At 40.3% G+C, this 16,124-nt stretch overlaps 1 protein-coding gene across 2 annotated transcripts in view; it reads left to right on the top strand.

The window, feature by feature from the left end:
- The first annotated feature begins 11,596 nt into the window (after positions 1–11,596).
- FCRL4 (Fc receptor like 4) overlaps positions 11,597–16,124 on the top strand; it is a 34,822-nt gene continuing 30,294 nt past the window's right edge. For both annotated transcript variants that reach the window (XM_069544983.1, XM_069544975.1), the window contains exons 1-2: positions 11,597–11,739; positions 13,427–13,450. In XM_069544983.1, the coding sequence (XP_069401084.1) occupies positions 11,679–11,739; positions 13,427–13,450 (85 nt within the window). In that variant the 5' untranslated portion in view covers positions 11,597–11,678. The remainder of the gene's footprint in view (positions 11,740–13,426; positions 13,451–16,124) is intronic.

Here is a 16,124-nt window from a genome sequence, read left to right as displayed (position 1 = left end):
TGCCATTACAGAAAGTTTATTACACTGTCTCTAAAGCACAAACCTGCCTCTCTCCTTTTATACCAAAATTTTCAGAGTCCATGGTCCCCCAAATACCACAGTTTGTCCTGTCCTCCTTGTCTCCACCTTCACTTCCTGCCATATACCACCATCAGACTCTTTGCTAATGGAAGGAAAAAATTTAAATCTTTGAAATGGCTTAAATTAAAAAAAAAATTTAAATCTTTGAAACATTTCCAGAAACTTTAGGCAAAGTAGGCAAGACATATATTTCAGGAAAATAAAGGGAAGAAAATAAATTCTAAAAAGAGGAATGGTGGGTCAAAACAGCCCCTGGTGTCTGCAGAACTAATATGTCATAGACAAAAGGAAGGTAGAAAAAAGAAAAGAAAAAATAAAAATCTGACAAACAACTTCAGATGAAAAAAAAAAAAAAAAACTTTAGGTTGAGGCATACGATAGTAAATTTTGTCAACAGGACTAGGCTCAGAGATGCCAGTGTTGCTAGTAGAACCTTATTTCTGGGTGTATCTGTGAAGGTGTTTGTAGAAGAGACTCTCATTTGAATCATAGACTGAGTAAAGACCTAGCCTCATCAATGCAGGTGAGCATCACCTAATCTGTTGAGGACCTGATTAAAACACAAAGGTGAAGAAAAGGCTTGAGCCAGGACATCCATCTTCTCCTGACTTCAGATATCAGCACTCCTGGTTCTTGGGCCTTCAGACTCAGACTGTTTTACCATTGGCTCCCCTGGTTCTCAGGCTTTCAGGTTTGGACTAGGACAATACTACTGGCTGCCTTGAGCCTCCAACTTGCAGACAGCAGATCATGAGATTTGTTAGTCTTCTCAGTCATGTGCCAGTTCTTTTTGCTATATCTATGCATCTTCTACTGGTTAAAAGGTAACTGCAGAGACTTCACAAGGTGTTCTGGGCTAGAACCTTCTCTGTTTTTGGAAGCAAGGTTACATGGCAGGACAAAAAGACAAGATTTGGACTGGATGGGAATGCTGATTGATTTTTTACCACTTGTCTAACTTTGGGAAATTATTACCCTCTCTGAACCTCAGTTATCTTATCTATAAAATGGGAGTAATTGTTCTTATAGGGCTGTTATAAGATTGAGAACTTCTAAGAAATAAATGCCTATTGTAAAGAAGGCATATAATAAGTGGTAATTTTAATATTGTGATTGCTATTATCATCATTGTTATGGAAAGGACTGTTCCTTACAGACATTCCAAAATACAAATTTATCAAGAGGTCTTTAGTGAGTTTTATCCATGTTACTGCTACCACCTTTTTCCAAACACAGGCAAATGCAAAGAACCCTACATATGCTCATATAGTCTAATCAATGGAGTAGACTACAGAAAGCCCACTTCTCTTCTCCAGTCTTCAGATAATATTTTAGTCAGGGCTTTTTGTTCTAGAACAGAAATCAGTTCTGGCTCACTTTTCAAAATGGGGATATTTAACTGAAAATATATTAGCGACTCAGAAAGTGGAATGACTAGGCTTAGGAAATGGATAGGAACAAGAGAGTAAGTGGCCCAAGCAGTAGAGACCACAGCAAATTTCATATTACAGAAATGTGATCTACACACTGATCTGTACACTGTAGCAACCCCATACCCTAACACCACCAGCTCAAGCTGCAAAGTCCTGGGGTAGAGGACTAACAGGCTGAGCATGGGTCGCACATCTATCTCTTAACGGCACAGGAATGGGGGATGGAATAGTCTTGTTCATTGGGTTTTTAAAAGGAGACACTGCACTCTTCCTCACCAAGACCATGCACCAGGTGAGTCCACCTAAAAGGAAATCAAAGTGATGATAAGAACAGCGTGTTGTACTCAAGACATCAAATAAAGCAAATGACAAGAGTCTGCTAGCACCACTAACTCAGTCATCTTAAAATATGATCAATTGACCCATATATGTGTTCTACATATCCATGCAAATAAAGTGTCTTTTTTTTGGCCAAGCCCTATGACTTGCAAGATCTCAGTTCTCTGATTAGGGATTGAACCCAGGCCTTGGCAGTGAAAGTGCCAAATCCTAACCACTAGACCACCAAGGAACTTCCAAAGTGTGTCTTTTTGGATTAGATACAAATAAAGTTACTACTGTAAAACAGACTATAGCAAGAATTATGACAGGCTAGAGAAGATGCACATTGAAGAACTTAATGAACTAAAAAATAAAAGGCTGAACTTTAAAGAGGTCCTCTTTTTAGTGTTCATAAATTAAATATTACCACTATGAAATGCAGCTATGTGCTCAATAAGAAACAAAAAGTTTTCTAAGTACAAGAACTTTCACAGAGGGTAAATCTATAAAAGAATGTTTCTTGAGGGCAAAAATATTGTGTTTCCTGAAGAGAATTAAGCATTGGCTGATGTTCAGGAAGTTGAAAATATGATTTAAGAGCTGAAAGGATAAGTGTGTGAAATTTTTAACCAATGTATGGCATTTTTACAGCAGTTTATAAAAGAATAAAGATAAATACTACCACCACCTGGAATAACTATTTACTTCAATATCTTTAAGAATTAAGATGGAACTAAAAGTTTTGGTCCTGATGCTAATAATGTATTGAGATAAATCACATCAGATAGTGCATGCACGCATGCTTAGTCAATTCAGTCGTGTCTGACTCTTTGTGACCCACTGGACTGTAGCCCACCAGGCTACTCTGTCCATGGGATTCTTCAGTCAAGAAGAATCCTGTGCCCTCTTCCAGGGGATCTTCCCAATTGAGGGATCGAACCCTCATCTCCTTTGTCTCCTGCCTTGTAGGCCGATTCTTTACCACTGAACCACCAAGGAAAGCCATCAGATAGTAAATCTGTGTAACAAATCACCTTAAAACTAAAGTTTTATTTATTTATTTATTTATACATTTATTTATCTTATGATTTGGCAACACAGTTACTTGGCTTGGGTTTATCTCGACAGCTGTTTCGGCTTAGGCAGTGCTCAACAGTTATTGGCTGGGTTCTCTTATGCATTTCTCCTGTCACCTGATGATTGGGTTTGGGCTCTCTGGTTTAAGCAGTGAAGGCAGAAGCATGCAAAACCTCTTGAGACATTCATGATTTTCATATCATTGCTACTGCCACTTTTTATTGGCCAAAGCAAGACGTTAGACCATACTGTATTCCAAGAGATAAAGAAACAGATTCCCCTCTTTCATGAGAGAAGTTACCAAGTCACATTATAAGGTCACAGATGCAGGTTGGGGAAGAGTTTGTGGCTATTTTTGCATCTACCACAAGTCTTGAAAAGTTAATATGTGCTCAGTCGCTCAGTTGTATCCGGCTCTTCTGTGATCCCGTGGACTGTGGTCCACCAGATTCCTCTGTCCGTGGGATTTCCCAGGCAAGAATACTGGAGTGGGTTGCCCTCATCTTCTCCAGAGGCTCTTCCCATCCCAGGGATGGAGCCTGCATACACTGCGTCTCCTGCATTGACAGGCGGATTCTTTACCACTGAGCCACCTGGGAAGCCCAAAGTTGAATATAGCCTGGTCAAAATTAGTAAAAAATGTGCTCTTACAGTGGTCAGTGCTAATACTGAACTTATGATTTGCAATGAAAGGGAACTAAATTTGATCATTGCACCATTCATAAGAAATCACTCTATGCTGAAACAGAGCACATCTCAAACTCAATAATTAAAACCGTAAGCCAGATATATTCTTGGATTAGGATCACAGAAAGACTAGCCATTTTACTTGATGAATGAGAGGCAGAGTATAGCTGTCATTCGTACATGAATTTTAGGTGACTTACTTGTGACATGATACCATAGAGAACTGAAAGAAACTCATTCATGTCATCGACCTCGGCTCCCCACCAAAGATTAAGTCAAATACTTGGTTTTTTAGTGGATGATTCAATACATTTAAACACTATGTCTCAGGGAAACATTCATTAATATTATGTGCTGTGCTGTGCTTAGTTGCTCAGTCGTGTCAGACTCTTGGTGACCCCATGGACTACATGTAGCCCGCCAGCCTCCTTTGTCCATGGGGATTCTCCAGGCAAGAATGCTGGAGTGGCCTTCCTCTAGGGTATCTTCACAACCCAGGGATTGAACTTGGGTCTCCTGCATTGCAGGCAGATTCTCTACCATCTGAGCCACCAGGGAAGTCCAAGAATACTGGACTGGGTAGCCTATCTCTTCTCCAGGGGAACTTCCTGACCCAGGAATTGAACTGGGGTCTCCTGCATTGCAGGCAGATTCCTTACCAACTGAGCCACCTGGGAAGCCCCATTAGTATTATAATTCCCCAAAATTGTGATCCCATTGACTGAAATCAGTTTCTAGAAATAAAAGGGATGACCCAAACTATATAACTCTAATTATGGAGTTGAAAAGTAAATTTAGAAAAAAAATGTCTGAAAATAAACTAACATGGTTAAATTGGCCTTTTCCAATGAACGTGATAGTTGAGCTCAAGAGTTTCAAATAGAAATAACTAAACAGTAAGGCAATGTAACAGTGAAAAACAAATATGGCAATGTAGGAATACCAGAATTCCAAACATCTAAGTCCTTCTGAATATGAAAACCACTGTGCAAAATTTCTACGCGTGATCAGAGACGCTTACATTTGCAAATAGCTATTCAACCTTACAAAACAACAAAACTAAATGTTGTGACCATTTGTCTTTTTTTCTTCCAGTTTTATGAAGATATAACTGACATGCAGCACTGTCTAAGTTTAGGACTTCTCAGGTGGCACAGTGGTAAAGAATCTCCCTGCCAATGCAGGAAATGCAAATATGCATTTGCATTGACCTCTGGGTTGGGAAGATCCCGTGGAGGAAGAAATGGCAATCCACTCCAATATTCTTGCCTGAGAAATCCCACAGACAGAGAAGCCTGTAGGCTACAGTCCATGGGGTCGCATAAAGAGTCAGACCTGACTGAGTGACTGAACAGGCATGCACACATCATATGAGTTTAAGGTGGTGCAGCATAATGATTTAACTTACACACACCATGAAATGAGGATCATAAGGTTAGTAAACATTTATTATCTGATTTGAGTGCAAAATTAAAGAAATAGAGGCACTTCTGTGGTGGTCTAGCGGTCAAGGTTCTGTGCTTTCAACACTGGGGACATGGGTTTGATTCCTGGTTGGGGAACTAAGATCCCACATGCTGTCTGTGATCTTAGATGAAAAAAAATTTTGCTTCCTTTTGATGAAAATTTGTATCTTTTGACTACTTTTATCCAATTCCCCCTCACAAATCCCTCCCCCATCTCAGGTAACTACAAAGCTGATCACATCTCTATGCATTTGTTTGTTTTTGGAGTATAATTGACCTACAGTACAATTAGTTCCTGTCATAGAACATAGTGATTTGATGTTTCCATACATTTCAAAATGATCATCACGATAAATCTAGTTACCATCTGTTGCCATACAAAGATATTACATAATTATTGACAATATTCTCCACACTGCTCATTTCATGCCCATGACTCATTTATTTTGAAACTGGAAGTTTGTTTCTTACTCTCTATCATCTATTTCTCCCCCCTCAACTCTCTTCCCTCTGTCAACCACTTTTTCTTCTCTCTATCTATGACTATTTATGTTTAGTTACATTTGTTCATTTGTTTCTTAGATTTCGCATTTAAGTGAATCATACAGTATTCATCTTTCTCTGTCTGACTTACTTCACTAAGCATAATACCCTCTGGATCCACCCATATTGTCACAAATGGCAAGATTTGATTCTTCTTTATGTCTGAGTAGTGTTTCCTTATGTGTTTATGTATCCATCTATATATATAAACATACATACATATGCATAATGCTTCCTCGTGTGTATACATCACATAATGCTTCCTTGTGTGTAAACATCACATCTTCATTCATTCATCTACTGATGGTCATTTAGGGAATATTCACATCTTGACCAGTGAAAATAATAGTGCAGTGAACACAGGGGTCCATACGCCTTGGAATTAGCATTTTCATTTTCTTCAGATAAATATCCAGTAACAGGATTGCTGGATATACAGCAAATTCCCTGAGCTGTACAGCAAATCCCCACTGGCTATCTATTTTACATATGGTAGTATATGTGTTTCCAGGCGACTCTCTCCATCCGTCCCACTCTTTCCTTCCCCCCATCTCTGGTATCCTGTCTGTTCTCTATGTCCGTATCTCCATTGCTGCCTTGCAAACAAGCTCATCAGAATAAGATAATTAAACTTTTAATGCATTATGGAAATTGATTTTTCTCACACCTGACTTTTTTTACCGTACATTGCTTGCCTGACTTTCATAGGTTTGGAATTCACACCCCTTGAAACAGACTGCTGCTGCTGCTGCTGCTAAGTTGCTTCAATCGTGTCCAACTCTGTGCGACCCCACTGACGGCAGCCCACCAGGCTTCCCCGTCCCTGGGATTCTCCAGGCAAGAACACTGGAGTGGGTTGCCATTTCCTTCTCCAATGCATGAACGTGAAAAGTGAAAGTGAAGTCTCTCAGTCGTGTCTGACTCTTAGCGACCCCATAGACTACAGCCTACCAGGCTCCTCCATCCATAGGAAGTTCCAGGCAAGAGTACTGGAGCCTTCTCCGTGATGTGCAGTTGCAGCTAAAAATGTGTAGTTACAGACAAAATTTAGAACCAAATGCATAGTTTAATGCTGTTTACCAGTGATGGGTGGCCTTATTTTAGTATCTAGATTTTTTAATTCTTTAATATACAGTCTGCCAGTGAATTGCTTGGTTTAGAAAATTACAAAGTCCAACTAAAAGTTATGGTTTTATAATTTTTATTTTGCTGATTCTTTCTCAAAATGTTTTGGCCAATGGAAGTGAAGTAGTAAGAAAATTAATTTCTATACTGGCAACCTACTCCAGTACTCTTGCCTAGAAAATCCCATGGGAGGAACTTGGTAGGCTGCAGTCCATGGGGTCTCTAAGAGTCGGAAACAACTGAGCAGCTTCACTTTCAGTTTTCACTTTCATGCATTGGAGAAGGAAATGGCAACCCACTCCAGTGTTCTTGCCTGGAGAATCCCAGAGACGGGGGAGCCTGGTGGGCTGCCGTCAGTGGGGTCGCACAGAGTCGGACACAACTGAAGCGACTTAGCAGCAGCAGCAGCAAGCAAAATCAGTAGATCAGTTTTTCACTTTCCCTTCCAAATAAGTAGGGGCCCCCTAACATGTGTCATCCAAGACAAGAGTAGAAATGAAGGCCTTCCTTGTATATGTGCAGAGGTTTAAACATTATAAATCAATCTAGTGAAATAGTAAAATATATTTTTTCCTTTTACTTTAGCAAATATGCCTTTATGATGACCTGCCAGTCTAGGTTCAAATATAAACTCCTTGGATCTTTGGAATTCCATACTGGAACATGACACCATAAGAAATGCAAGCTCTGGTTGCAGGTCCCAAGCCTGCAGCTTCCTCCTTCTCCTCCCACCCCCAGCTTCATCCTATAGCACAATGCATGTCAAAAGGAAATACCGAGACTCAGTTCCAAGAGTTCCCAATGGACAAAGCAGAAATATTTTAAGCAATGAGATGAAGTAGCATTAGATTATACCTAAAGTACAAAATGAATACACATGAGTTCATAGTGATATAAACAAAGATTGAATGAATGAATGAATGAACACACAGAGACAAATCAATAAACAATGGGGACCAAAAGACAAATCTTCCTTACAAAAGTGGGACTTAACACCCTCTCAACCCCACTTCTTGAGCGTGGATTGGATTTAGGAACTTACTTCCAGACACTAAAGGGTGGAAAGGGATAAATAGTAACACTACATTGAAGAAAACTGGCAAACACCACCATAACCAAGTGACTCAGATAAGCAGTACTTGTAATAAGACATGTTGATGTTGTGTATCCCTTGATAGGAAATGATGAGAAGCACACTGTGGCATTCTTTTTCCAAACCCGTAACCCTAGTCAAATCCTGAGAAAAACATCAGATAAACGCAGATGAAACAGCATCATAGGATATCTGGCCAATGATCCTTAAAGTTGTCAAAGTCACGGAAAACAAAGACTGAGAACCTGTCACAGACCGGGGTAGACGAAGCAGAAATATCTAAACGCAATGTGGTATCTTAGACTGGATACTACAAAGAGAAAAAGGATTAAAAAAATTTAGTCATTCTAATGGGTATATAGTAGTACCATGTATGGTTTTAATTTGAATTTCCCTATATATATATATATATATATATTTTTTTTTTTTTTTTTGTGAAGAATGCATTCATATTCTTTGCCCATTTAAAAAAAAAGTTGTTTTTTAAAGGAAAAAAATGGTAAAATCTGAGTAAAGTGTGAAGTTAAAATTAATGCATATATATATATATATATATATATATAATCTAGAAATAAGTGCTGCTGTTGCTGCTGCTGCTAAGTCCCTTCAGTCATGTCCGACTCTGTGTGACCCCATAGACCGCAGCCCACCACGCTCCCCCATCCCTGGGATTCTCCAGGCAAGAACACTGGAGTGGGTTGCCATTTCCTTCTCCAATGCGTGAAAGTGAAAAGTGAAAGTGAAGTCGCTCAGTCGTGTCCGACTCTTAGCGACCCCATGGACTGCAGCGCACCAGGCTCCTCCGCCCATGGATTTTCCAGGCAATGGTACAGGTGAACCCATTTGCAGGGCAGGAATGGAGATGCAGACGTAGAGAACAGGCATGTGGACACAGTGGGGAAAGGGGAGGGGGGATGGATTGGGAATTGATATATACACACACTACCATGTGTGAAATAGATGGCTAGTGGGGCAAAGCTACTGTACAGCCGAGGGAGCTCCGCGGGTGCTCTGTGATGACCCGGAGGATTGGGATGCGGGTGGGGGTGGGAGTAAGGTTCATGAGGGAGGGGATACATGTGTACATACGGCTGATTCCTTCATTGTACAAAACATCATAAAACAATTATACTCCAATAAAAATTTTTAAAAGGTAGTATACCAATCAGGGTTTCTTAGTTTTGATAAATGTAGCACTATAACATGAGACAGTGGATGAGGGATACACCGGAAACTTCTGTACTATCTCTGCAATTTTCTGTAGATCTAAGATTATTCCAAAATTTAAAATTTATTTTTAAAACGCAGAGTTTTAAATATTTTTTCATACATGAAAAAGATCAATTTCTTACAGTCAGTAAATATAAATATTTACTGTCAGTAAAAATAAATATAAATATAACTGTTTCTCATTAATATAAAATCTAAAAGTTGTTCTTGATTGTTTAAGCAACTGCCTAATAAATTGTGGTATTTGCTGATTTGAAATGAAACTATAGTTATGATAACAATAACATGCATTTATAGCAATGACTTAAACACAACAAAAATAGTATTTGACTTAAACTATGTAAACTTTTACATAGTGGTTGTCAATGTGATTTTTGTGCTTGGACATCTTTTGTAATGTCATAAATATAAAATTTTATTTGCTAATTGAATATCCCTCATTCATCAAAAACAAGAAAACGAAAGATGTGATTTCAGCTTCCCCTCTACCCAGAATCAATAATATTGAAGTAGTTAGTGTAAAATACTTTTTGTAGAACATTGTATCAATTATAAAGTGCTTTCTAGTTCATAGCCCTAAAATAATAATAGTGATTTATTGAATGCTTACATTGTGCCTAGCACTGGGCCATGAGTTTTACATCATTATTGCATTCATACACACGACAATAGCAACATCCCCTCTGAGAGAAAGTGTTAGTTGCTCAGTCATGTCCAACTCTTTGCAACTCCATAGACTGTAGTCTGCCAGGCTCCTCTGTCCATAGAATTTCCCATCAAGAATCCCAGAGTGGGTTGCCATTTCCTCCTCCAGGGGATCTTCTGACCCAGGGATTGAACTCAGGTCTACTGCACTGCAGGCAGTTTTTTTTTTTTACTGTCTGAGCCACCAGGGAAGCCCTTTAAGTGAATATTATATTTATCTTGTTTTTACCAGTGTTGAATCTGAGACCTAAATAGGTTAAGTACTTGACCAAAGTCATACAATTAATAAGAGGTGGGGACAAGATCTGCATCCATGCCTCACCCCTCCTGAGACAAATAGCAACAGTTGGAAGATGATAGGTCACAGAGCTAGGTGATAAAGGACCTAAGTGCCACCTTGACACTCTTTATGTTCCCATGGTGCCTTGTGTCTATCTATACTTTGATCCTTACAACATTTTACAAAGTCTTTAAAGGAGATGCATTTTATTTATTTTGTGATACTTCTAAGGTCATGGACATTGCCTAGAATTGATGTCCAATACGATTCTTAATTAGAGAAACAACTGTATGTATATAGAAAAATGTGATTATGAGAAAAATATGGGCCATTCACCTAATTCATCCTATGTCTGTTATTGCCTCCTCCTAAGAAGGCCAGGGGTCATTTAGTCACAGATACTATGAATGTGATGATGACAGTGACATGACTGCCTCCACCTTTGATCACGCTCATCTCTCAGTCTACTTGGATGTCTCTTCCATGGGAAACTTCTCCTGATTCTCCATAATTGGGCCAGATTTCCCTCCTTCTAAACTATCAGAGCACTTTTCATTCTATTTAACTTCCTGTTGGCTTTACTGTCTCCCCACTAGGATGAAAGCTTATTGAGTCTTGCTTACCACTATTCTCCTGGCACCTGGCACTATGCCTGAAAGTGAAGGTGGCTCAGTCGTGTCCAGCTCTTTGCAACTCCCTGGAATACAGTCCATGGAATTCTCTAGACCAGAATACTGGAGTGGGTAGCCTTTCCCTTCTCCAGGGGATCTTCCCAACCCAGGAATCAAACCGGAGTCTCCCGCACTGCAGGCGGATTCTTTACCAGCTGAGCCACAAGGGAAGCCCAAGAATACTGGAGTGGATAGCCTATGTCTTCTCCAGTGGATTTTCCTGACACAGGAATCAAACCGGGGTCTCTTGCGTTGCAGGCAGATTCTTTACCAACCGAGTTATACTTATGTAATTAATATACATTGGTCGAGACATTCCTGTAGCAAATTTTGGATTCTAGGATCTTAAATCAAAAATTTCACAGTCCATTCTCCAGGAAGAGCATGATGGGGCTATAATTTATTCTTTGCAACCTTCTCAGATCAGTCTGTATCTTCATTTGAGACAAATGAACCAGGGTATTTTCATAAAGGTCAGACAAGGTACAAGTTGTCTTATGATTCAGATACTTTGTCCTACATAGACGGTTATCTGGAGGTAGCCCAGTAGAGGTTGTCAAGGGTCATTTCTGCATTGAATGGGAAGGTTTTGAACACTGGAATGATACAGCCACATCCTTGGATTATGTGGATCTCAGTTGGATTGCAGTCTTACCTGATATCTGGTAGCAGAGAGGATAGGTTACAGTTTTCTCAGAAGACAGAGTCTGGAGTGTTCTGAAAATAAGATAGCTAAAGCCTTGAGAAGCTATTCATACCAAGATATCTGAGCAGTTCTTAAATATTTTGATTAAATTTTGACTTTCATCACTGAGATTTTCTCACACAGGGTAATGTGCTATTTGGTATTTAAAGAAGGATTCCTCCACTTCCCCTTTTCACTTCATTAATTTGAGCAGCGATACTCAGAGAGGAGACCGGTTGAACTCACTCCCCAGTGCTGGGAACTGGCTTGTCTCCTATGAGATGCTCTTCAGGATGCTAGAGGAGGCTTCCGTGCTGCTGTGGGCATCCTTGCTGGTCCTCGGTAAGTGGTGGGGGTCGTCTCTGCTCACTGGGAAAACTGAGTCTCTCCATAGGCAAATAGCTTCTCTGGGCTGACTGCTGAAAAAAGAGATTTTACTCCCATTTAGAACAGCAGAAAATGAACAAAGGAGAAAGATATCAATTTAATGGAAAGACAGGGAAAAAATTATTTCCAAAAATGTGTACCTCATTTGCTTTTAATTGCCTAATTGAAAAATTCCTTTTATTCTCCAAAAAGTGGACTTATTTTTCCATGTAAAAAAAAAAAAACTACAATTAGTTGTTACCTTTCTAATCACAGATCATGAAGACTAGGAGTAAAAGATGAACTGACTCCCTTGTGAAAGGACCATGTTCTGACCATGGGCTGATGTAGAATGATCTTCTGCTGAGAATAGTTACTTCTTTCTCCGTATTAAAAGATCAAATCTGTTCTAATGTTTGCAAAGAGAGTGAGAAGTTTTCCTTTGATTTTGTTTCCCTGCTTCTGGGTTACTTGCTAATATCTATCCAAATGAGACACTGAATCTCTAGTAGTTCAAGCTTTGGGAAATAAAGACTAGCCAGTCATTTGTACAATGCATTTTGTTAAACGTGTTTGTCTTGTTCTCAGCTCTATCTCCAGGCTCTAATTAAGAAGGGAAGAGTTATTAGTGTGACTGGCGCATTACAGGATCTCAGTAAATAGTGAATGAGTGGCCATATGGGGCATAGCACAGTGCTGGGCAATGCAGAGGATGAGGAACGTGGAGGACATAGCCTCTGTCCTCAAGAACTGACACTCTGATAAGGAAATCAAAAGAGTATTTGACCTGGCAATACAAAAAAATATTGCACAATGGATTATAGGATAATATGTGATGATAATTATTGCTGATAACCCTGTGTCAGATAGTCTTCTAAGAATATCTCATATTAATGTATCTAATTCTTTAATAATCAAAGAGCTGGAACTGCTGTAAATTCTGTTTTATGGGTGAGGAAACTAAGGCAAAGAGATGATGTCTTGCCTTAAGTTTCATGCCCCAGTTAAGCAGAAGAGTCAGGATTCAAACCTCTACTCTGACAGTGTAGTTATGCTTTTAAACACTGCCCCATACTGCATGTCCAGTTGAGGATTTCACGTGAGCTTGAATGGGAGGGGTTCTAAGTCAAAAGAAAAGTGATGGTTCTGTGGCATAGAGGTATCTCAGAGGGCTTCATGGAAGAGGCGGAATTTCATCTCGGCTTTAATGCATGGGTGTAATTTGCTTTTGCTTCATATTGAGGTAGGAGAATAACACTCCAGGCAAGAAGATAGCAAAAAGCTAAGCCTCAGCAGCAGCCACAGTTATGTTAAAAAATAATTCTAGCAACCCTTAACTGACGACTTACGAATTTAACTCCTTAAAATAAGGCCTCGAGATCACTTTGATGGTCCCCATTTTACAGATGAAGAAATTAATTGAGCCTTGGAGGTTTTATGTAGCATGCCCAGGGTCACACAGCTAAAATTCAAACCTGTTTCTGTCTGAGTCTGCAGCCTGAGACTCTGGCCATGACATCACCTTGTTTCCCCAGAGTGGGTGGATCTGGGCATGTTTTTCCTCCTTTTGGGTGGAAGTTGAAAGTGGCAGGTGGGCTCTCAGGGTGAAATGGTTTGGGACTCATCACCTTGTGCTGACACCTGACTCTTTACTCTCTTGCAGCAGCTCCAGTCAGTGGACCACTTGGTAAGTCTTTCTTTTCCTTTCTTTTTTACGTTTCTGGATGTCCTAACAGCCATCCTCTATCTCAAATACTTGTCAAAAGGGACCTTGTCGTGCCCACATCCTTTTCTTGAGGACTACGGGCAGGTAAAAACACGTCTTAGGACCCGGACCCTGAGAGTTTGCGGGTCACACTCCCGGACCAAACCTGCTGCTGTGCCGGATGATCTTGGAGGAGGACCTGGGATATATGTCATGAAATTCAAGGAGAAGGTGTGTCCCCATCTGATGTGGGATTCTAGCTGAACTGACAGAATGCATAGACTCCTGAGGGGGGAAGAACAGAAATAAACTATTACCTCAATGGGGGAGGTTGAGGTGCAAACAACTCGCTGGCTTCTCCATATTTCCCCCAGTTTGACAGATCAGTTGCATACTCAGCTGCTTCAGTCATCTCCTACTCTGTGACCCTGTGGACTGCAACCTGCTCGGCTCCTCTGTTTGCGGGATTTCCCAGGCAAGAATACTGGAGTGGGTTGCCATTTCTTCCTCTAGGGATCAAACCCATATTTCCTGTGGCTCCTGCATTGGCAGGCAGATTCTTTACCACGAGTCACCTGGGAAGCCCCTGACAAATCACTGTCCCTAAGCAAGTGCAACCAACTCATCCCAAACTTCAGCATTCTCTGTAGATATTTCTCTGTTAATAAGCTCAGATCATGATGACTTTGAGCCCCTATCCTACTACTTAGCAGAAAGTCAGGCCTCTTTGGGGAGATGTTTCCAGGAATTTTGGCAGCCCCTGAAGATTCATTCAAGTCTCCTCTCCCCAGGGAGCTGATTATGGTCAGTTAACTCCAGCCAGCAGGAGCCACTGCCCCTTGATGCACGGTGTCCCATGAAACTTCCCAGAAGAGTCTCCCCCTCAGTGCGTGGATATAGACTTTTTCCCACAAATAACTGGGAGGAGATCATAACTTGACAAAGCTTTCTTAAAAGTTCTATGACGGCGAAATAAAATACAGAGAGTGTCAGCCAGTAGACGTGGGTAATCTCAGGACCCACTGCCTCCGTCCCAACCTCAGAAAGACCCTGACAAGATGTGTCTACTCCTGACCACAGGGCTACCTGTATTAGCAGGGGCAGCTTACTTGGTGTGGCAAGGAATGAAGCTGTGTCCATCAAAGGAAGTTTCCCCTTCTCCCTAGAACAAGACCCACTGCCCAAGTCTCCATTTCCCCAATCCCAGGCTCTTCCCAGGAATATAGATAATGCAGATTCCTATTCTCTTCAAGAGAAACACAGTCTCATACCTGCTGGGGACATAGTATATCTGTACAAACCTCTAAAGAAAGAGAGAGAAAAAAGGCCTGCAGAGACATATGAATGTTTATATAACCAAACAGAACACTTAGTTTTCTTGTTTAAAACAAGCATTCAGGTCACTCTACAAATTTTGCCCCCAGAGTATTTTCATTATATTTGCGTATAATTCTAAGGTGTATTTGGGTGTATTTTGTTATGGAAAAATTTGAGAATAGGTAAAGTCTCAGGGCTTCCCTGGTGGCTCAGCAGGAAAAAAAAAAAAAATCCACCTGCAGTGCAGGAGCTTCAGGAGATGTGGGTTCAATCCCCAGGTCAGGAAAGTCCTCTGGAGGAGGACATGGCAACCCACTCCAGTGTTCTTGCCTAGAGAATCCCATGGACAGAGGAGCCTGGAGGGTTATAGTCCATAGGATCACAAAGAGTCAGACACGGCTGAAGCGACATAGCACACGTGCATGAAATGTCTCAAGCTTTAAAAAATGTAATTGCTTATACACCCTTAAATACAGATACTCCTCCTTATCTGAGTATCAAATGTACTAAGATAAAAAGACATTTAAGTGATTCCACTTACAATTTTATGGTAAATTGCATATCCTCAACATTGAGATATTATTTTTGAAAAAAGATAATATAAATGGAAATAATTTACTTTGTTTTCCTCATCACAAAATTTAGATTACCATAGGCAATTTGTAGAACAAAGCATGAAGCAAATATTGATTTTTTTTTTTTTTTTTTGGTATGTGATCGCAGTCACAGCTTCAGGCATCACGACTGTGTGCAAAGCAGGAGAGCGGGGGGAGGGAGGAGTAGGAAACTCAAACGGCAGAGGAGCTGCCCTGCTATGCTTCTCTCCCTTCACCACAAAGGAAAAACATTTCCCCAGAATCCTCACCCCTTATTTCACTCCTAGCTTTATTCTTCTGACATCTCCTTACTCAGAACTGTGTCACACAGCTGGGCAGTTAGTGCTTCTGTTTTTCAAACTTATCGGCAGGCAACAGGCTCAACAGATGGGCACTGGGACTAAGTTTCAGAAACCAAACAAGTATTGTTCCTATCACTGATTTCCCCTCTTCAGTTGTTAACAGATCTTGCTCTACTACACTTGTCAGTGACTTTGGAGGCATCAGAGCAGTGGTCTCACAGAACTTTTACCACCTTCATGAATTACTGCATCTTTGACAGAATCTGAAGTATCACTTTAACAATCAATTTTCATTGTACATACCATGAAAGATTAGCCTGTCAAAGCATTGTTCTGGCTAGATAGCAGCATTAAAGGAGTGAGAAAGTTTACGTGGATGTTTGTGAATAATTTGGTTTGCAATGACTTTTATTATGTCAAAGATGGAAACTTTTTTTCTAT

This window comes from Ovis canadensis, chromosome 1 (assembly GCF_042477335.2).
Source record: "Ovis canadensis isolate MfBH-ARS-UI-01 breed Bighorn chromosome 1, ARS-UI_OviCan_v2, whole genome shotgun sequence".
NCBI lineage: Eukaryota > Metazoa > Chordata > Mammalia > Artiodactyla > Bovidae > Ovis > Ovis canadensis.
This window is presented reverse-complemented; position numbering and strand designations above follow the sequence as displayed.